The sequence below is a fragment of the Cicer arietinum genome, chromosome 3 (assembly GCF_000331145.2).
Source record: "Cicer arietinum cultivar CDC Frontier isolate Library 1 chromosome 3, Cicar.CDCFrontier_v2.0, whole genome shotgun sequence".
In the NCBI taxonomy this organism is placed as follows: domain Eukaryota; kingdom Viridiplantae; phylum Streptophyta; class Magnoliopsida; order Fabales; family Fabaceae; genus Cicer; species Cicer arietinum.
In genome coordinates this window covers 54,155,166-54,178,386 of record NC_021162.2, presented here as the reverse complement: position 1 = coordinate 54,178,386, position 23,221 = coordinate 54,155,166, and the positions used below count along the sequence as shown (strand labels likewise).

At 33.6% G+C, this 23,221-nt stretch overlaps 2 protein-coding genes across 5 annotated transcripts in view; one reads left to right on the top strand and one right to left on the bottom strand.

Moving 5' to 3' along the window:
- The first annotated feature begins 610 nt into the window (after nucleotides 1–610).
- LOC101514680 (transcription factor LHW-like) lies at nucleotides 611–6,047 on the top strand. Its single transcript, XM_012712152.3, has 10 exons — nucleotides 611–847; nucleotides 1,410–1,598; nucleotides 1,949–2,042; nucleotides 2,135–2,176; nucleotides 2,267–2,326; nucleotides 2,666–3,802; nucleotides 4,163–4,264; nucleotides 5,081–5,212; nucleotides 5,552–5,677; nucleotides 5,767–6,047. The coding sequence occupies exons 1-10, from the start codon at nucleotides 750–752 to the stop codon at nucleotides 5,845–5,847; spliced, it is 2,061 nt and encodes a 686-aa protein (XP_012567606.1). The 5' UTR covers nucleotides 611–749; the 3' UTR covers nucleotides 5,848–6,047.
- Nucleotides 6,048–7,982: 1,935 nt separating this feature from the next.
- Nucleotides 7,983–23,221, bottom strand: part of LOC140919566 (ultraviolet-B receptor UVR8-like) — a 20,957-nt gene continuing 5,718 nt past the window's right edge. Inside the window, exons 4-11 of one of the 4 annotated variants that reach the window (XM_073365878.1) lie at nucleotides 11,571–11,699; nucleotides 11,243–11,473; nucleotides 10,853–11,083; nucleotides 10,604–10,647; nucleotides 9,253–9,435; nucleotides 8,866–8,950; nucleotides 8,594–8,637; nucleotides 7,983–8,510 (exon numbers count right to left, since the gene is read on the bottom strand). In XM_073365878.1, the coding sequence (XP_073221979.1) occupies nucleotides 8,388–8,510; nucleotides 8,594–8,637; nucleotides 8,866–8,950; nucleotides 9,253–9,435; nucleotides 10,604–10,647; nucleotides 10,853–11,083; nucleotides 11,243–11,473; nucleotides 11,571–11,699 (1,070 nt within the window). In that variant the 3' untranslated portion in view covers nucleotides 7,983–8,387. Of the gene's footprint in view, nucleotides 8,511–8,593; nucleotides 8,638–8,865; nucleotides 8,951–9,252; nucleotides 9,436–10,463; nucleotides 10,648–10,852; nucleotides 11,084–11,242; nucleotides 11,474–11,570; nucleotides 11,703–23,221 lie in introns of those variants that run through there. The other 3 variants (XM_073365877.1, XM_073365879.1, XM_073365880.1) reach the window with 3 other exon arrangements.

Genomic DNA, 23,221 nt, shown 5'->3' with positions numbered 1-23,221 from the left:
TGATGAATTTGTGTATGGTGAAATTTTTGAAATTTACATAGTCAACAGTTATAGTGGTAAGCAAGTAACATAGGTTTATTTTTATTTTTATTTTGTTTAGTCAGTTGTTGCTCAAGTTTATTTGTTTGGTTGCTAAGAAATTGAAAATGAAGCTAATTATTAAGATTTAGGAAGATCATCAAGATCTTCTGCAGATATATTTTTAACTTCAGAGAGATCCATAAAATATTTTGTTTTTATTAAAACTAAAGCATGCAAATTTCTTCAATTATCAGCCAGTTACATTTCACAGTTGACTTATATTAATTTTCCTTACCTAAAATTTTTTCTTAATACAAGTTATTTGATTTGGTTTTGCAGGAAGCTTTCTTCTATATTGAGCTAATCTGTGGCAAAATTCATAATAAAATTGACTACTTTCTTGGAGTTTGGCTGCAAGTTGTTAAAATGGCACAAAGAGTTGAAATTTTGAGCACTTCTGGTCATCATTGATTTGTGACAGCACGGCTCTACACATTTACTTTGTCATATTTTTTTGTTGGAGGAGTCAAGTTATGATTATTTTCATGCTAATTAGTACAATAGGACCAATGATAAAAAAGAGAGTTGGTTTGAAAATTAAACAAGCTGGTAGAGGTTCATACAGAGGAAGCTAGGTGTGTTGTGTTGTTTGTTTGAAAATTATTGTTGGTTTGTATTTTGTGTTTCTTCTTTATTTAACAACAAAGTCCTGGAAAAAGTAGTAGAAGATGGAAGCTACTTCAATAACACAATTGTTGAAGGGCTTTTGTGATACTAAGCAATGGCAGTATGCTGTGTTTTGGAAGCTTGATCACCTTTCTCCTATGTAAGTTTTTTTTGTTATAGAGTTGCTTCTGTTTCTATGCTCATGTGTTGTTTCTTTAGAGTTGTTGTCTTTCTATGGAATGGTTATCAATATGTTAAGGCAATCATTTTCTATTTTATTGACTCCTCTAAAATGAGTAGTTAGTAAAATCAGTAAATCAAGGTTTGATATTACTCACTTTAGAAAAGCTTAATCCGGCTTAGACTCTATGTGTCTGCATTGAATTTCTTTTAAAAAGGTGATGATAATTGATTAGATTATTAATTGAATTTTGTGTACAAGTTTCTGTATATCCTTAATATTTCTTTTAACCTTTTTCCTGTTTTTGTTGGATAACATAATTTAGAACCTTAAGGTCAATATTCCTTTGGTCATATTGTTATAGATTATGCTTTTGTGTAAAATTAATGTCCACCATCGCATTTAGAATGTTACTTAGCAAGAACTTGATTGAGAAACTATTTGTCCTATACATGTAATATTCTTATAATATTAGTATGTTGCATGAAATTATAGTTTTGGATTAGATGTTAAATGAATAACACAAGTTTGTTTGTTCTAGGACTTTAACCTGGGAAAATGGTTACCAGAAAAGTAATGAGCCTTTGGGAAGTATGTGGGGGGACATCAGTTTCCAATCCCCAGACGATGTATATTCTTCAAGGAGTGAAGGATCCGATGTTTCAGGAGATTATTCAGTTCGACTTCTCATGATTGAAATGTCTCATCGTAAATACAGTTTGGGAGAAGGGTAACAACTTATGCTTTACTGTTTATATCAGAATTTTTTGTTGCTAATTATTCTCTCCATTTCAAAATAATATTGTCACTTCCGAGATTTTAAATTATTTAAAATTATTTATCACTTCAGAAAATTAAGAAAGAATTTGGTATCCTTTACGAGTTTATCTTTATCTTTTGGTATCTCTGCTGAATGAAATTAATGGTCATTAATAGAATGAGAGTGTAATACTGATAGAGGTATAGAAATTAAGATGCTTGATCAATTACAGTCTTGTTCTGTTAGAAATATTATGTAATGTGGATTTATAATGATGATGCAAACTCAACCATTTTTTCCTGTTGTTACCATTCTTTCAGGGTTGTTGGCAAATTAGCTCTTGCCAAGGATCACTTTTGGGTTTTCTGTGAGGATATTTTCACCGGTAAATTGGACACTAATTTAATTCCTGAGGTAAGATCGTAAACATTCAATACCCACATACATGTGAAATTTTGTTTACCATCCTGCTTTCAAATGCTAAATAATTGCATCTCTTTGTCCAGTGTTTTGATGAGTGGCTTCTTCAATTTGCATCTGGCATCAAGGTAAAAGATTCAGGCTTGTCTTGCATAACATTTCTGCAATTCACAAGTGCAGTTGTAGCGAATGTTAAGTTGATAATTTGAATTTTTCAGACTATTGTGCTGGTACCAGTTCTTCCACAAGGAGTTTTGCAATTTGGTTCTTTTGAAGCGGTGCGTACATTTTTTTATGTTTGGATTCTTAGATAGACAAACCGTGTGTTTTATTATGACATGATAACACGCTCCAATGAAAATATCCATAACTCTTGTTACATTTTGTTCCCTTCCTTACATATTACCTTCATATCTGCAAAAGCTAAGTCAGGTGCTAGTCACATGTTTGTGTTTGAATTGTTTTTATACACCTATAGGGTCTGTTTTATGGCCAGGAAAAGTGAGACGGGATGGAATCGACTATCATATCCTGTCTGAATTTAGAGTTGATGAATTAGTAGGATATGATAAATTAAATATTTTCATGCTTATTCATATTATTACATGACATTTTAGGTTGCTGAAGACCTGGAGTTTGTTACCAATATCAAGGAGAAATTCCATTTCAATCACTGTTTTGAAGCTAAGACAACACCTTTGCACTTGGGAATCGATTATCAAGATTGGTCATTCTCAACTCTATCGCATTATTTAATGGATAGCTTGGACGAATTGTCTTCAGCTAGTACTTCTCTCAATATAAATGAATCAACAACATTTCCTCAAGATAACTATTGGTTGTCTAGAGAAAATCAGCTGAAATATCTTAAAAGAGCAAATGAAAATGAGATGGTTTCCTCGTCATTTGAGATGTCAACTGATCCAAAACATATCGGTCAGGTGGAGACGAAATCACATCATATGGAAGAAGAGATATGGGCTTGGTCTCACTTTGTCGACAATGATGGAAAGTTTAAAGAGATGTCGAATGGATTAAGTTCTTACTCTGAGGATAATACGACAGAGCTACAATTTGGAGACGTCGGAACCAGTCATGTTGATGTTAAGAATTTCAATGACTTCTCAACTGTTCCGTCGGTGTCAGAATTTCACAAAGCACTAGGATCTGTTGCATATAGACAGAACGGAAAATGTACATCGAAATATATCTCTGATGAGAATACATACAGTAGCTCAACTTTAATATCCAATAAAAAGGAGCATGATCATATTAAAAGTTTTGAGTTTCCTGAAGGAATTGATCCCGAATATCTCTTGGATGCTGTTGTTGGCAATTTATACAGTACCTCCGATGATACTTCATGTATAACCAACAATGTTAGGTCTCTCATAACAATGCCATCAGAGTTTACTGGCTCCATTCAGCTGAAAAATAATTCTGAAGAAAGCACTGCGTTTGTGAAAAATTCAGACGATAGAAGTGATCTTATGCTTGCGGTACCAGTCAAGGGAAAAGATAAATTTACGAATAGTTTTATATCATCTCTTGATGGAAGTTCAAGCTTGTTGATTGATGAGGCTCCACTTGAAAAGGTTAATAATCATAACGAGCCTATTAGTGGACCAAAGCTTTCTAGTGCGAGCAAGAAAAGAGCAAGAGTAGGTGATAAAAAAAATTCAAGGCCAAGAGATAGACAAATGATTATGGACAGGATGAAGGAGTTGAGGGAACTTATCCCAGATGGTGGAAGGGTAAGGGTCCATTTATTTTTAGTGTTTCCTGTTTTCATTTCCACTGAATTATAGAAGTTTCTGAAAATGCATTTTAAAATTTGATTGAATATTTTTGAAAACTCTGAAAAACTTTAAAACATTGTTTTCATTGTGCCTGAAAATGTATTCTCAGTAGTTAGCTTTATATGTTCTCTATATTACAATTAAAAAAGGAAAATTCATAATCAAAGGTTATTCAAGCCACACACATACAAAGTAAAAATAACAAATGTTATTAGAAAGTAAACAGACTATGTATTTACATTTCAGGAAAGAACTAATTGTTTGGGTTCCCATTTGTACTTTTTAAATGTTTAACTTTGGTCTTATGATTTACAGTGTAGCATTGACAACCTCTTGGAACGAACCGTAAAGCACATGATGTTCTTAAGAATGATAACAAAACAGGCTGAAAAACTGAAACGATTTGCTGATCGCAAGGTACGTCTCACTACGTTTTTAAGAATATATGCAAATATTATCTCCTAGCTTAGGAAAGTTGTTTTTCTTGTACTTAAAACTATATATAGGTTGCTATAACCCCTTGTGTTTACAAATCAGTATAGAAGCTGCAGAAATTCATCTTTAAGAGCCAGTTTGAATGAGCCTTTCGATAAGCAGTAGTAGGAAAAGAAAATTAAAATGATCTTTACAATGATTACGTATTTTAAATTTTAAATACTCCCTTTGGTTTTAATTATAAGAAGAAAAAACAAAAAACATCATCCGTAAAGCCTAGCTCAACTGACAAATGCCGATATTGTTAGGTTGAATATCATGTCTTGGATTCAAATCCGTGACCTTGCAGTTGTATGTGAATTTATTTATTATTTCATCTTCGAACAAAAAAGAAACATCAAAAAACCAATTAACTGGGAAATTGAGACATTAAACACACACTAATAGTTTTAAAAAGACAAACATTTTATATAAGAGTAAAAATGTCATTTAAATAAGCTTTTGCACTCAATTTTTTCAGAAGCTGCTTCATCTAACTTATATCCGTAAACACTTGCAAATTTTTAAGGGCCTTTATGTAAGTTAAAATCAAATGCATATCTCAATTTAGAAGCTTCCATAAGCTAGAAAGTAGAAAATAATCTAAACTGTGAACCAAGATTAAGACATTGATGATGGGTGAATTGTGATTCCTCCCGACCCAATACCCTAAACACAAGAAAAGGAATTATAGAGAAAACATAACTATATAAATCTTTGGTAGAACTGCTTTATTTATACTTGACTTTGGATATATAGGTACCTGAGTGGAAAAGGCAGAAAATAAATGGCAACCAACCAGGAAGAAGTTGTGCATTTGACTTTGAAAGTGAACTATCATGGCCCATAGTTATAGAAGATCTGGAATGCTCAGACCACATGCTCATAGAGGTATGGAGGTTTTTATATTGAGATCCTCTCGATGTGGGAGAAGGGTCTATCATATAAATGTTTATGTATAAACTATTTTTATAACTAACGATAAAATAAATTTTAACTGGTCTTATAAGTTATACATTGTTTTCATAAGCTATCTTGGAGATTATGGAAATAAGCTGAAAACTGCTTATGGACATGTCATAAGTTGTTTCTATAAGCTTTCTCAAACTGTCTCACAAGTGCTTATATCAATAGATAAATTCAAATAATTTAAACAGACCCTTAATATGGGACGGATGAAGTAATAGCATACAAAAATCTCATTTATTGAACTACTCATGTTTTTTACAGATGGTATGCAATGAGCATGGACTTTTCTTGGAGATTGCTCAGGTGATCCGAAGGCTAGACATTACAATCTTGAAAGGGATTTTAGAAAACCGTTCAAGTACTAGCTGGGCTTGTTTCATTGTTGAGGTAGAGAAAAATATGCCTAATTATGTACATATACTCTAAATTTGATAACATATCATAGTAATTAGTTATTTTTTTCTGACATGCAACAGGTTCCTAGAGGTTTTCACAGGATGGATATTTTATGTCCTTTACTGCATCTTTTGCAGCTTAGAAGAAACTGTGTCTCATAAAAATCTGACCCTTCATATTCTTGTATCAAGGAAATGTAGCTTGTCTTCAGTTTTAAATGACAAGCTTGGTTTCATACACTATAGAACTTTAAATAATTGTGTAAACGTGAATGCTACAGAGGTGCTACTGATTGTAGAACCAAGACCGACTAGCTTTGTAGAAATTTAAAGTGTGCTATGAAGAATATATTGCCTTCGAAGGTAGGAATTAATGTAGGGGACCAATATAAGACATATTACCAATAAAATTGAGTTCTATAACAAAAACATGGTACTGGTTAATTTTTTTTTTAAAAGGGCAACATCTAAATAATTATCAAGTTTATTAGTAATGGTTCAACTAAAGGTGAAAATAGGCTGGGCCAAGTTAGGTTTTGTAGGGTCTTAGTCTGACCTGTCAAAAAATTTAAGGCCTAAGTCTAGTATTTGGTCTGTTATAGGTTTATTTTTTAGACCTAAGTCTGACATTGATAGAAGTCTGGTATAGTTAGCTTACTTAAAAGTCTATTTCATTTTAACATTTATGAATAAGTAATCAAACATATTTTTAGATAGATTAACGAGTTAATATGTCAATAAAATTAAGTTCTATTTTGATATTTAACATCATATTTGAAGAATATAACTTTATATATATTATACTTAAATTATATTTTATAATAATACATTTAGATATGTTAAAAACTAAATGAGATTAATATCTTTAAATTATTAAAAGTTGAATATATAACAAAAAAAATTAAAATTTAATATAATAATTATAGTAGTAAAAAGTTATTTATATTTATTTAAATAGTTCAGTTTAAAAGACTTATTATGTAGCCTGTAATATGATATTTTTAACTAAATATGTTTTTTTAGAAGTTTTGGTCTTATTTGTTTGAGAAAAATGTCTAGTATGACCTAGATTTGAGTATCACTTTTATCTTACATATATTAAGAAATAAGCATAAATTAAAGAAGGAGAATAATAATGTGTTGATTACTATCATAAAATGGTTTTCTTTGGGTCACTACACTTCACGTTTCTATTGGATGGGCCTTTATTTTTCTCTCACTCATTCTTTTGGTTTGTTTTACAATATAATATATACTACTACTGTACAATTATTATTACTAAAAAAAAAATTGTATGAGAGTGCAAGGGGAACCATGGCCTCTTGCATTCCCGCCTCTACCTTTTTGTCTAACTTCTCAGCACCTGTTCACTCATGTTGAGTACATTGATTCCTCTCTTTATCCTTAATTATAAAATTCTATTTTACTTTTTCTTTATTCTTCATACATCAATAGTTTCTTGATAAAAATAATTAGATGTAATAAAGAGAACTAGAATAATAATAAGCACAATCCTTGCATTGGTAGTGATGGAATCTTGATAAATCTCACAATCTTTTCATCGTTAGAGTCAAGACAATTAAGGTTTTTATATTTTTTTTTATCTATTTTGGTCGACAGACAATTAACGCTCTTAAGTCCTCTGATAATGTCTGTTGAATTTTTATAAAAACATGGGCAAAAGAATTAGTACTAGACACATTAAGAAGTCCTTTTGGCTTCAAGGCATTTCACTAAAATGATAATTTTATTGAGCTATGTACATTTATTGTCTTATGTTATTTAAATTTCCTAAGTCCATTGTCTTATGCTATGATATTTTTTCCTTTATATTGTAGTTTTTGAGCAAAATTAGAAGTTAATGAAAAATCTGAATTGTTATTTAATCTTTCTTAGTTATTTTAGTGAAACCTTAGTTCTTTTTCAACTCATCCTTAGTAGAAGTAGACGTGGTGGCCTCTAAATTTGTTTGAAGTGTACAAAGTCTTAGGCAAATGTATTATGCATATCTTAAGAGTGCCAAAAGGAAGAAAACCAAAAAATAAAAGAACTAACACATATCACCCTAAGAGCCTTATTAGACTTGCATGAAAGAAATATCTCGAGAAATAATATATATGCCTACGTTTTAGTTGACGCATCAATGTTAAATTAATCAATCTTCATAATGATTTTAAACATTTAGCTTTTAGTTTTAATATTTGAATCCTTAATCTTAAAATTTACCTAAAATTTAAAACATGGGCCTTGGTGTGAAGAAATGTCACTTCATACAAGAGCACAATTATTCCAAGATGGATCACAGTGCTGTCTCCAAACAGCAAAAAACTTCTTCCATGGCACAAATAAATTACATAAACATCCATATCGAGAAATCACAAATATGATGAAACAAGACCACTGAGCTATACCCTCGGAAGAATAAAAAATGGTCTCATCCATTTAATGGTGTTATAAATTACAACCATAATCAAACACTGTTAGATCCTAACCCTTATTGTCTTTGTCAGTTCTTCAAGTTAGTAGTCCAAAGCTACAATCTAAAAATGGAAGCAAGAGGAAACCAGGCATGCCCAGATAGAGGAATGAAAGAAAAGGATGAACAAAACAAACCAACAAATCTACATTTCATAAATGAAATGTTGACTACTTAGTAACCAACCTTAACTGTCAATCACCTTGATGCTAGTGGACGAATGGCGTCAAACAGGTTTATCAGTCATCAGTAGTGTATGCCACCAACCACAAGCAACATTTCTTGGTCGGCAGCCAGTAATAGAAACTCGACAGGGAATGTTTCTGTCAACAGAATCTCCCAAACCAAGCTGTCCAAGTAGACAATCATTAGAAATCAACTCAAATACCAATAATTACTAATTGTAATTGTTACTTCAGATATTGAGAATACCTGGCCATATTTATTCCATCCCCAGGTGAAAAGGTGACCATCATCTTCAATATGAAAATACAAACCATTATTATAGTTAGAATATTGTGAAACTATACGTTAGTAATGTGCGATTTAACAATTCTAAGGATCTATATAATGTAACAAAAATAGTGGCTATACAGTTTTTCAGCAAACAAACACAGGCTATCCAAAAATAAGCTAATCATCTAAATGTGCACAGCAGGGCTGGGATTGGTTTTAAGCTGAAGCATATCATCAAGGAGCCATACCTGTTAGCAAAGCACTATGACGAGCCCCACAAGAAACTATTTTACAAAGATTGTTCTCGAATGTATCCAACAGTTTAGGTGAAGTCTGAACAAGAAAAAACTACTGTTACTACTTGGTTGACACTTGAGAAAAATAAATTTTAGGTAATCATTTTCAGAAGAAATTTACAAAATCATGCATCATACATAAAAAGTTATTTAAGCAACAGCCTTAAAAAGTAGATACTTGTTGCCGTTAGAGTCTAGATAAAATCATGAACTAATGTAACAGGAGTTCTCTAGAATGCACAATCATGTTTAAAAAGTTGTAAATGCATTTGTCAATTTAACGTTGTTCTATTCTAGAAGAAACAAAATGCTTCGGATAAATAAGAAAATTAAACGTACCTCCGGCTGATCATTACCAGTACCTAATTGTCCAAACTGATTCCCACCAAAAGCATAGATTTGACCATTTACAGTAACACACAATGTATGCCAAAGTCCAACAGCAATTTGTTTCACTCTAGTTGCCAATAAAGAAGGAACTAGAGTTGGTCTTAGCTGATCTGCATTATTCCCTTGTCCACACTGAAGGAAATTTTCGTGAAAAAAAAAAAGTTAAAAAAATGTCAGATAACCGACATTCAAGTTACATAATATTCGCCATTACAGCAATTTTTATAAAGTAGAAGTAAATCTGTTACACTAAACTAAAACCAATAGGCGAGGTCAACAGGAAGCATGCTATTAACTCAAGATCGTATTAATTTGTAAATTTGGATTTTTAGATATGAAGCATCAAAGAGAGGTCATGTCTACTTCTGACACATTGGGCATTACCACACAAATTGGATATCAAAGTGCACCACCAATCTGAAAACACATTAGATCAGCACCTTTGGGATTAAAGAAGACTTAAAGGAATCTCAATTATATTTATCTGTAAGGAATTGTAGTATTTATGTTTTGCTATACTCTTTCAGAATATTCCAGATTTTGATATGTTGATGTATTGTCAGTCATATCGCATGTATGAAGTATAAGTGGTAAGCTAATCTACTTTGTCATCTTTAGGTTCTTTGCTGGGTTATCACCGCAAACATAGCTGGATACTAACCTTTAGGTAGAGATGGCAACTTTTACCTGTACTTGGAGATTCCCGCAGGGCTGTCCTATTTGGGATAATATGGGGGACAGGTAAAAAGAGCAACAAAGTACTCATCACATCTGCCCCGTCGACATCCCTACCATTAGGATTCAGGTGATGATTAGGTAAAATTATTTCACAAGTAGAATTCCAATATTTCACAGTCCACTTCTTTCCTCTGTAAAGTCTAAGCATTAGTCTTCTAATAAGGTTATCTTGTTAAGCCTTTTTCCAATATAGTAATCGTATCTTCTATTCATCTAACCTTCCAATATATAACAAATGACACGATAAACTTCTTACAAATCACTCATGCCTGTTGGTCTAGAGTTGAGACACTCCCAAAAGGAGACGCTTAAATCTAAATGAAACAACAATTTTACCATCCAGTCTGTTGAATCTAAAAGCTGCATATATGGTCTAGCCACCAATGTGACATTATTCTTTTATGCTATAATAACTTTATTACCTACTGAACACGAGGATAAAAATGTCAGAGTTTTCAGCTTGTTCAAGTTCCATCACATCCTTCGCAATCAAAATTAAATGCTTCATATATCTAAGCAGAAAATTAAAGGATACTAAAATATTTATGAACAGCAGACTTACCTGCCCATACAAACCCCAGCCAAAAGTAAGAAGAGCCCCAGTATCTACAAAAGCAATTTAAGAAACAGTGTTAGAATTGTTTTTATCATATCCTTCAACTACATGACAATATAGTCAGTTACTAATATAAAGGATTCTGAAATTGAATTTAGCTTTTGCACCATGGGTATAAATGGCAAGTAGCTCATGTGACTTTTTAAACATTCAGAGATGCTTTTGCAAGGCTACATATGACAATAAAATGCTGACCTGTTATCACAGCGCTATGCCGACCTCCACATGCTATTTCTGTCACATAACTTCCAGGAACATTAGAACATTGAACTCCAGCACTGCTTCCTTGAACAAAAGTTGACCTATCCTTCCCAGAAGCAGACTCAATACAAGGTATAAGATGAGGGGATGATACCATCTTTACTCGAGAACCCAAACCTAGCTGTCCTTCGCCTCCATAGCCCCAACCCCAAACCTGTCCCACATCTGAAATATGATGCATCAGGTGTCTTGCTTTACATCAAAAACCTTCCATATCTTCGTACTTCATAGAACCTACAAAACTATATACTGTAACCACAAGGAAGAGCCAACTAGACCTAGAATATCGTTATAATTAGTGCAGATATACACAAAACGATTTACCTGACAGTGCCAAGGTATGCCGCCCACCAACTGCTACAGAGGTAATTTTCACCCCATGGCCAAGGGTAACAAGAGAAGGGGAGACAACAAATAAATCTTCCCCAGATGCTTGACTTTCAGATTCCTGTTTGGCAAATGCGATCTTCCTTCGCTTTCCAGCTTCCTCTCCAACTTTCTTGTTATCCTGATGAGAATCAGACCCACTACTAGTATTTGGGCTTTGAGGGCTTCCTGTATAACGTCTTAAATTCCGTTAGTTCCCCATAACGAAATCAGAGAACTCTTTTTTCGTTAAACTATTTGTGGATGCCTAAGTGATGATCAGCACCTTGCTCAGCAACCGACGAACTTTGCTTCCCAGCAACATCCTTTTGAAGGTTTCCCACAGTGATGAGATCCGTAAAAACTTTTCCAGAAGGCACGCATTCTTTCCAGCCCCATAAATAAACTTCACCATCTTCTGCACACATAGCAGTAAATTCCGTAGCAAAGCATTAGTACTGTATCTTGGCTATTACTTAACAACTATGAATCACATACTACAACACAAATATGACACGAGACAACACAAATACCTGACACGAGACAGACATGTCAACATTGTTTATATCATAAACATAGGACACCAATTTACATATGTTCATTTTATTTACTATAATTAAATAAAATATTAACACTATTCATCACACAAAAAAAAAAATATTAAACTACGTTTATCCATCCATCTAATACTGAAAAGTAATCATGAAATAATCAAATTTAATGTCTTTAACCACTCATTACTCATTATTGTTTTGACACATCTTTAATCCTCGTAGATTTATCCAAGATGTATCGAAGCAAAGAAAAAAAAAATGAGATACTTGTGTGAATTGTCAACCACCAACAGACGGCACACACAGCGATGTGCCCAATCCTATTAGTGTTCGTTAATTGCTTAACAAGGTAACTTATGAGGTCAAGTTGGCCAAGTGATATAATTTATGATCATAGATATCCTAAGTCTTGTAATTACAACTACAGTTTGGTATGGTGGTTAAATTGAGTATCTATAGCAATATTTAAGAACATAATGGGTTATACTATCCTGCACCATTGTATTGATATAATAAACCCTATCCTGACTTTTTTTTTTCATGTAAAAGATATAAGCTACCCAGTGTTGCAACTTCTATATGGTTATCCAAAAAGTACAGCTTGATTACGTGATGTGGATCAGGGGCCAACTTGTCAACATTTCATTACACCATTACCACCTGGCCGCCAAAGTTAATGACAAACAAAAACAGCTTGTTCATTATATTACAGACCTAGGCCACCATGTAATATGGCTACTGATATACTACAAACCAAATCTTATTCAACCTTCAATGTGCTAGGGCCATTATTAGTAATATGAGAATTGGAAGAAAAAGGAGAAATATCAAAACCATAATTATTATTATTATTAGAATTATTTTTGAGAAATATCACAGTTTGATTGTATAGTGTGTTAATTATGTTTCCTTAATTATTTTGCAATCTTATATATATATACACATATCCATTGAATTGCCAGCATATTCAATTCAATAAAAAATATATTTCCCTAATTCTTGGGATGGTATCAAAGCTCCCAATTTTAGGGGTCTCGCTTACACATAAACCCTAGTCACCATCTTTGAAGTTTCCTTTGTTTTCCACCTTCATTGCAGTTTCCTTTGTTTTTCCGCCTTCATTGCGATATTCTTTTGGTCCTTCACAGCTCTCTTTGTAATCACTCGGGATTTTTCTGTGGCTCCAATTCTGTTACTGTTCACAGTTACAGCACTGTTCACGTTGCTGCCCTGTTCAAGTGTTTCTCTACTTTCCCTTGCAAAAACAGTTGCTGCCCTGTTTGAGTGTTTCTCTACTTTCCCTTGCAAAAACAGAATCACTGCTCCCACCAACAGGACCACTGGCAGAAACTGGTCAGAACCCAAAAGTTCAACTCAGACGGCCGATTGAAAAGAGTTACAAATGCTATCATCCACCATCTCATAAATTCTATGTTTACCGAAATATCACCTTCCATGAACAAGAAAGTTATTTCAATCAAACTGATCTTTAGGAGGAGAATATAAGTAAGGAAGATGAACCTAATACAAGTCAGGAAGATGAGTCTCTTCAACTTCTTAAATTGACTCTCGAACAAGAAGCTGAGACTGAAACTAGAAAGGACAGTGTTGAGACTATTGATTGTGAATCTAGAAGGAACAATGTTAAAACTAAAATTGATTCAAAAAATATGAAAATGAAAAAGATGGAAATGACGGTCCTAATTGTCTGAAAATAGGGTTTGATGCCCTTTTTGCCTTGATATTTCTCGGTATAAATAATCGTTACAACATTTATATATAATAATTACAAATTAAGAGGATCAAATCAAATCCTGATTTGTCTAACTAATTTTAGAAAAACTGATAAATATAATTATACATTATTATTTATTTCCTAATTCACATCCCCCCTCAAATTGATGCGGCTGGTCAAGAAGCATCAATTTGCTAACTAGAAACTGATGGCGCGGGCGAGGAACAGCTTTGGTAAGAATGTCTGCAACTTGAAACTGAGTATTGATGTGAGGGATGGATATAATCTGATTATCATAGGCCTCACGAATAGAGTGACAATCTACTTCAATATGTTTGGTGCGCTCATGAAAAACAGGATTTGCAACAATTTGAAAAGCACTTGTATTGTCGGCATAGAGAGACGTCGGCTCTGTTTGAGGAAATCCAAGTTCAGCCAAAAGACCACGAAGCCAAATTATCTCAGAACAAGCAGTAGACATAGCACGATATTCTGATTCTGTAGAGGATTTAGAGACTCTTGCTTGTTTCTTACTTTTCCATGATATCAGTGAAGAACCGAGAAACATGCACCAACCGGTGACTGATCGCCGAGTGTCGGGACACCCTGCCCAATCAGCATCACTATAGGCAATCAATTTGGGAATTGTGCCAATGGGAAAGAAGAGACCTCGTTGAGAGGTACCTAGCAAATAGCGAATTATGCGACGAACTGCTGCCAAGTGAAGGTGGCGAGGAGAGTGCATGAACTGACTTACTTGTTGAACAGCAAATGATATGTCAGGACGAGTAATTGTCAAATAATTAAGACTACCCACAAGTTGTCGATACAATAAGGGATCCGACAATAGATCACCCTCATCGCGGTGATATTTCACATTAACCTCAAGAGGAGTATCTACCGGATTAGCTGATTGTAGGCCCGCCATAGAAATAAGGTCTGTCGCATACTTATGTTGATGAAGAAATATACCCTTTGAGGTAGAATGAACCTCAAGGCCAAGGAAATACTGCAAGTTTCCAAGATCTTTCATATGAAATGCAGTTTGCAATTGATGTTTAAGTTCTTGGATAGATGCCTGGTCAGATCCAGTAATAACCATATCATCAACATAAAGGAGGAGTAGAACAATGCCTGTAGATGTGCGATGAATAAATAAAGAGGAGTCATGTTGACTCTGAATGAAGGAGAAACCAAGTAAAGTGGAACGAAATTTCTCATACCATGCTCTAGGTGCTTGTTTCAAACCATATAAAGAGCGTTTGAGCTTGCACACACCATGAGATGAAGAAAATAGACCTTGAGGAGGAGTCATATAAATATCTTCAGTGAGATCACCGTGAAGAAATGCATTCTTCACATCCATTTGATAAAGAGTCCACCCATTAGAAGCAGCTATAGAGAGTACAGTGCGAACAGTTGTCATTTTGGCTACCGGTGCAAATGTCTCATCATAATCAATTCCATATTCCTGTTTGTTTCCTAAGGCAACCAATCGAGCCTTGTACCGATTCAAGGACCCATCAGAATTCAATTTAATAGAATACACCCGTTTACAGCCTATGGGTTTGATATGAGGAGGACAAGAGACAATATCCCATGTGAAATTCTCTTGAAGAGCCTGAAGTTCCTCATTCATTGCTTTTATCCAGCGCACATCTTTAACAGCCTGTGAGTAACAAGTAGGAATAGATATGCTAGAGAGAGATGCAGACAAAGAAGCATGTGAGGAATTATACCTGTCTGGTGAATATCTATCGGGTGCACGAGACGCTCTGCTAGAACGTCGTGGTGCAACCGCAACAGGATCAGGTGGCGGATCAGGGTCGAGAAGGGGGGTTATAACCTGTTGTTTGTGTTTTCTAACATATACATTTCCTGGTTTAAAACGTTCTATAGATTGAGGCATAGTAGAAAAATTGGGAAGAATAGCAATATCATTCATGGCATGAGAAAGACAGTGAAACATAAATTGATTATCAAAAAATGTTACGTTCCTAGAAATGCGAAAGCGCTGGTTAGAAACATCATAACACACAAAACCCTTATGAGAGTTACTATACCCCATAAATGCGCATTGAGCAGATTGCGCTCCAAGTTTATGTCTTTCAAATGGAGGTAGGTGAACAAAACACACACATCCAAAAGTATGTAAATCACTATAATCAGGCTGAATTTTAAAAAGACGAAAAAAAGGGGAGTCAAGATCAATAACTGTAGAAGGAAGACGATTAATCAGGAAGACAGCTGTGGAAAGAGCCTCCACCCAAAATCGAGATGGTACAGAAGCTTGAAGAAGTAAGGTGCGCGTTACATCAAGCAAATGACGATTCTTACGTTCTGCCATTCCATTTTGTTGGGGGGTATTTGGACATGATCGTTGAGACAAAATACCTTTTTGCTGAAGATACTCCTGAAACTCATGAGACATATACTCACCACCAGAGTCAGAGCGAAAAATTTTAACACTTGTTTGAAATTGAGTTTCAACATATGTTAGAAATTTCTTAAACATAGAAAACACTTCAGATTTGAACCGAAGAAAATATATCCAAGTAAAACGACTGTAATCATCAATAAATGTGACAAAATATTTATAGTGAGCATGAGAAGTTACAGGAGACAGTCCCCATACATCACTATGAATCATCTCAAAACACGTGGAAGCACGATGAGCACTAGACGGAAAAGGAAGTGTTTTACTTTTAGCCAATTTGCAAACAGAACATGGCACAGAGGCATTAGAAACAACATTTTTATTTCCCAATAAACCAGTTTTAACTAAATGAGACAACACATTAGAGTTTGGATGACCCAATTTTCTATGCCAATCCTCATAAGAATTCAAAACACTATTACAAGCAAGAGATAAATGATTGAAAATAAATTGAAGTGGAAACAATCTTCCCACTTTAGGCCCCTTCGCGATCACCTTCCCCGACACCTGCTCCTGCACAAGACAACCATCACGAGAAAAATTAACATTACAATTGTTGTCCACCAATTGTCCAACAGACAATAAATTGGAAGCAAGTCCAGGTGATACAAGCACATCCCGAAAATCAGAGTTGATATCACCAACATTAGTGATAGAAATAGTATTACCATCAGCAATTTGAATTTTCTGATTACCATGATAAGAATGTAAATTGTGCAAGAATTTAGAAGAACCCGTCATGTGATTGGATGCACCAGAATCAAGAAACCATGGATTCGAAACATTAGAAGACTTACCCTGAATTCCCAAGGCTGAAAGAGCAGAAAGTACCATTTGTTGAATCATTTCGGGCTGTAGAGCACCACCATTAGAGGCACTAGGAATGGAAGGACCAATTGCAGAGCTCTTAGTGGCATGGAATGCCTGCACAGAATGTTGTGTTGGTCGTGGAGGGCGCGTGGGACAATCAGAGATAATATGACCGTGCTTCTTGCAATAATTACAAAATTTCATATTACAACTACGAGCGACATGTCCAAACTGTTTACACGAGAAACATTGGACTTGTCGCATATCACGACCTTTACCTCGGCTTTGAGCAGCATATGCAACAGGTTCAGAAGTGACAACATCATGAGACATGGTTCCTTGAGTAAAGAGACGTTGTTCCTCTCGGAGAAGTTCACCAACACATGTATCCAAAGAAGGAACAGGATTTCTGTTCAGCAAAGCACCTCTAACAACCTCAAATTCTGGACGAAGTTTCATGAGAAATTGATCCCGCTTGCTAGTGTCGTACACAGCTTGGACATCCGCGAGAGAAGTCTTGGGAACCGCAGCAAATAGAATAGCAGAGTGTTCTGTCCATAAATTCAAAAATTCAGAATAATATTCTTGAATTGACAAATTACCTTGTTTGTAGTTGGCTAACTCTAGCTCCAAATGAAAACGTTTGGCCGTATTGTCTTGGTTGTAGATACGCTTCAAATAGTTCCACATTTCTTGAGCAGTTGAAAAAGAGCGCAAATTATTGATCATATGAGGATCAATAGTATTGAGAATCCAAGAAATAATCTGAGCATCTTTGATTTCCCACGCATCTAAGGCAGTTTTCTCTATCGGTGCCTTCGAAACCCCATCAAGGTGACTCCATAATCCTTTTCCTTTAACATACATTTTGAATTGAAATTCCCAAGCAGCGTAATTCTTGCCAGTAAAACGGACACAAAAGTTGTCTCTTTCTTTTTCAGAAGTCATGCTATTGTACTAAAAAAATAATGATGACAGCAGTACAAAAACAGAGCAGGAGCAGAGAAACAGGGCAGCAATACAGAAGCAGAGAAACAGGGCAGGAGCAGCAACAGAGAAACAGGGCAGGAGCAGAGAAACAGGGCAGGAGCAGCAACGCAAACAAGCAGCAGAGAAACAGTGCAGGAGCAGCAACACAAAAACAGAGCAGGAGCAGCAACGCAGAAACAGAGCATCAACAGAGAGACATGCTCACAACGAGAGGCAGACGAAATCACGATGACAATCGACCAAGCAGCAGCAACGAGTAACACGCTCAAGCAAGGACAACCCAAAAACGAATCAAGAATCACGATCTCAGCCGCAGGAGCGAGTAACGCACGAAACCAATAGTTGGACAAGGATCTATGAACAACGACGATGAGGATACGCTAGAGGGACTCGGAGACGAACAAGAACCAAGAGCAGCAAAGACGAGTGCGAGATTTCGAGAGCGACTTAGTGGTGTGTCGCAGAATAAACCCCGATAAACTAGAATCTCACAGGTTTGATCGAACCTGCTGATACCATGTCTGAAAATAGGGTTTGGTGCCCTTTTTGCCTTGATATTTCTCGGTATAAATAATCGTTACAACATTTATATATAATAATTACAAATTAAGAGGATCAAATCAAATCCTGATTTGTCTAACTAATTTTAGAAAAACTGATAAATATAATTATACATTATTATTTATTTCCTGATTCACACTAATGTAAGATATGGGAAGAATTGTATATACAAGCAGAATAAAAGTCATTCAAGAATCTAGTCATATCCAAAGTTCAATCCGACTTTACATGATGAACCAGAATCCCGCCCACCACCACTTTATGATGATCTCCATATTCCAATTTCCCTTAGGTGGATAAGAGATCAACCACAAGATATTACACTTTCTAAAGTGGAAACCTTGTGACTTAGATGAGTAAAAGACAGTGTGGTATCTAGATCCAGTGCTGAAACAGAATTCAAGGCAATGACACAGGGGATATGTGAAGTGGTTGAAAATCATCATGGAAGACTTGAGGATAAAATGAGATGATCCAACGAGACTTTATTATGATAACAAAAATTTGATATTAGCATAGCCCACAATCTTGTATAACATGACAGAACCAAACATATTGAGGTTGGCAGACACTTCATCAAAGAAAAACTCAAGAATGACTTAATCTGCATTCCACATGTCTCCTCCCAAAGCAACCTTATCAATCTTCTAACTAAGGAACTGAACAACAACAACTTTGAAGGGATTGTTTCTAAGCTGGGAATGGAAACACGTATTCACCAATTTAAGAGAGTCAAAATCATAATTATTATTAGAATAATGCTAACAACACACTCTTTAACACATTATTCAACACTCTCTTTCATTAGTTAAAATCCACATAGGTCCACCAAATTCATAAAAGACCCACATGATTTGATGGGACCTAAGTAAATTTTAACTAATCAACAATAGTGTGTTTGAGAATGTGTATTAGAGAAGGTATTACTACCACTCCAATTACTATTATTAGCATTATTATTGAGAAAGATCACAATTATAGGAATTCGATTGTCACAGGAGCTTATTAGAAGCTTAACTAACCAACTAACTAACTCCTAACTAATTCCTAATTGACTAACTAAAACTAACATAAATTATATTTTGTAACAGCCTCTGTCAAACTCAGAATTTGTAAATTTGTCAATCTAAGTTTGAATTACAATTGTTCAAACATTTAACATATGAAATATAATCCAAGAAGTTGTTGGGTTTTATGTCATGTAACAAGTCCAAGAGGGGAAAAAAGTCACGAAACAGCCTCGAGAGGGGAAAAAAATGCAGCACACAAACAGACAAGTTGAAAGCCAAAGAGGTTTGATTGTTTCAGGTTCCGACTTCTCCCTCATTGACATGCATAGAGTAAGATGTTGACTGTTGAGATGAAAGAAACGTTGGAACTCTTGTTGGAGGTATGCTACAAATCTTAAACAAAAAGATGATGAAATTAATGTGATGAAGATTGCACAAATCAATTCTAAAGCGTGTGTATCACACGAAACTTTAAGTTCAATTCGCCCCCATCAATCTATATATATTAGATGCAAACGAATTAATCAACGAATTCCCTTCAAGATACATTAAAATCATTGAAGTAAATTGCACATTCACGTCAAGCCTATCGATCAATGATAGTTTACAGAATAAAGTTTTTTCATTGACTCTTGTGCACTAGACAAAAGAAGAAATGACTCAGAACTATTTTTGACATAGATTTGACTCATGTAAACATAAAATTGGTCTCGTTTTTTCTGCCTATAAAGTATTTTTATTAATAGAGAAACTCATATCAATTGATAAAAGAAAACAACATTGAAAATAGATGTAACATTTGATAACTTAACATATGCATTGGGTCGATGGCTAATAGATGCACTAAACCCAAACATTTCAATCTTTTGACCATGTGATACATTAAATTATTTAATTTTACTATATTAATATAACTATTAAAAAATTTCAAATATATTTTAAAAATTTCCCTTGCAACCCCCCACCATTTTCAAAATATATCCAATAGATTGGTAGATAAGCTTTGAACCAACCATTCATTATAACAAATGTGCATAACTCACACATAAAATCTCAATATCATTGATCGAATTATAAAATTGATACATTTGATAAGGTTATGTGTCTCATATATTTTTCATGAGAATTTAAGAGTCAAGTTCTTGAATTCTATGAAGTGACCTATTTCATTCTCATGTAAATGATCTATATTAGAAATGCACCCATAATTATACATTCCAGCAAATATATGCTATATGTCCATTAAAAGATGATCTCATCCTATCACTTTTATTTTATGGTCTAAGTACTTTTACCCTGTAAGATGTGTCTATTGTTGAGTATTTCAATCACTCTAATATTGTACTTTCTTCATTGAACTTAAAACTTGATGTTACTCAAGTGTGAGTTGATTGTTTCCACTATTAGTGATTATTTATATATGAACTTATATCACATCCTTAACGATGTCTTCAACATCATGTCATTTGTCAAACTTTTTGTCAAATGATCTGCAAGATTATAATTAGTTCTTACAAACACTATGGATATCACTCCAATAAATCCTTTACATAGTTATGTGTTAAACCAAAATGTCTAGATATTTAATTATATACATGACTATATGTTTTTGATAGTGTGAATTGACTATCATAATGTATGGATACTGGTGCCATTGACTTTGGTCAAATTGGTATCTCATATAACAAATCTCTTAGCCATTCAATTAATAAACATCTCAATTATCACACATACAACTTTTATGTCATTCACCTTTTACTATATTTAATAAACATATCAATTTAAAATTCTAATTTCATTTTCAATATATTCAAGTCTAAGATATAATACATTAAATGCAATAAATATATATTGCCATCAGCTAACAAAGCATGATCACAAAAAAAAATTCATAATCAAATATCATGTAAGTCAGCTACTCTTTAACAAATAATTATTCATTTCATTTCAATTTAAAAAACCATTTATTCATAGTTATATTACAACTAATACATGCATCATGAATTCTATTTGTTATTCCAATTTTGTATTTAAATATATTATATGGTAAATCCAAATAAGTATCACAATAGAAAATAAACAATGAATAAAATCATTAAGATTTTCTATTAGTTTCTTCCATAATCATTTGTCAACTTACAGTAATTCAAAATAAATCCAAATCATTTTCAATATCTAGGCAAGCAACAAAATAATTACTATCATACACATATACTAATATCATCCATTCTAAATAAAAATAAAATTTCTTGCATGAATCAATTAAAATCCTACTTGATATTTATGAAAGTTAATTACACTTCTTTTATAATAAACTAATGCACAAGCATTCATCATAAGTCAAACATATGAATACTAATAAAATCACATACTTGATAGTATCAAAACTTGAACTCATTGTAGCATTACAAGTATGAGTATTTCATAAAACCATAGAAATTTAGAACTATATAAACTTTATGATCTACACCATGGTAATTAACATCTACGCCAATTTTCTTTCCAAAATTATAAGATTCAATATAATTTTTACAACATATGTTTATTCATATTTTTGCATATTTTTTTGTCGGGACATAAACTGATTATAATTAATTATGTGATAATCATAAATATGTGATTGTTCATCACTTTTAAAGAAGCCGTCATTGTTCAAAAATAAATTAAAACTAAAATTGAACCTATTGATTGTTGGTCCTTTTGTTGGGAGTATAATACAAATCTTGAATAAGAAGATGATGATAAAAATTGCATAAATAAATTTTAAATTGTGTGTAACACATTAAGCTTTAGGTTTGATTCGCTTCCACCAATCTACACTAATCGGCAAATCCTCTTCAGGATACTTTAGAATCCTTGAAGTGAATTTCTGCACATTCACATCAAGTCTATCGATTAATGATAATTTACAGAATAAAATTCTATCATTTACTCTAACGCACTAGAAAAAAGAAGAAAAACTTAGAAATATTTTTAACAAAAATTTGATTCATAAACATGAAATTTGTCTTGTCTTTTCTGCCTCTAGAGTATCTTTATTTATGGAGAAACTCATATCATTAGGTGAAAAAAAAACAACTCTTAAAAAAAATTGTAACATTTAATAACTTAACAGATATATTGATTTGATGGCTAACAAATGCATTAAATCCAAACATTGCAACCACTTGATCAAATGATATATTAAGTTATTTAATTTTGCTATAGTAATATAGCTATTAGAGAATTACAAATATGTTTTGGAAATTTCCCTCACAAGAAAAACACGAGAATGAAAGGATTCAAGTATGATCAACAGCGGCAGAAGGTGATTTTTGTCGAGATCAAAGATGGTGAAGCTTTTTCCAATGAGCCAAGAATAGTAATTAACAATCAAGATATGTGATTTCTGCTTGGCAGCAAACCGTAGCGGTGCTTGTAGCGACATGGTTGCAGAAACAACATGTTCAGAATGCCCTAATCGATTTGGTATTGGATCACTGGATCTCAGATGTGCAATGTTCATGTAACGTTTAAGGATGTTGGTTGGATTCATAAGAGAACGATCTACATTATGAACAAAACATATGGTGCATTGATTTTCATTATAAACTTTTATTATATGCTCCTTTTTTATCCTATAAACTGTGTTGAATTACTCCTTCGTATGATTTATGTTATTACAAAAACAGTCGGTCTCAAAAGTATGCATTGCTAAGAGTAGTTAGCAAACAGAAGAAAACATCTTATATCTTCATTTTCAGAACTAGTATTAATTTGTCAAACATCTTTACAAGTAAAAAAAGTCAATTAGTAAAAGAAAGGAAAAATGTAGAATGAGAAAGAAAAATAACAAACTTT

Coding starts and splice junctions, on each gene's coding strand:
- LOC101514680 (XM_012712152.3), top strand. CDS start 750: ATGGAAGCTACTTCAATAACACAATTGTTGAAGGGCTTTTGTGATACT. Junction 5,213..5,551: donor CAGACCACATGCTCATAGAG/GTATGGAGGTTT, acceptor TGTTTTTTACAG/ATGGTATGCAATGAGCATGG. Junction 5,678..5,766: donor GGGCTTGTTTCATTGTTGAG/GTAGAGAAAAAT, acceptor GACATGCAACAG/GTTCCTAGAGGTTTTCACAG.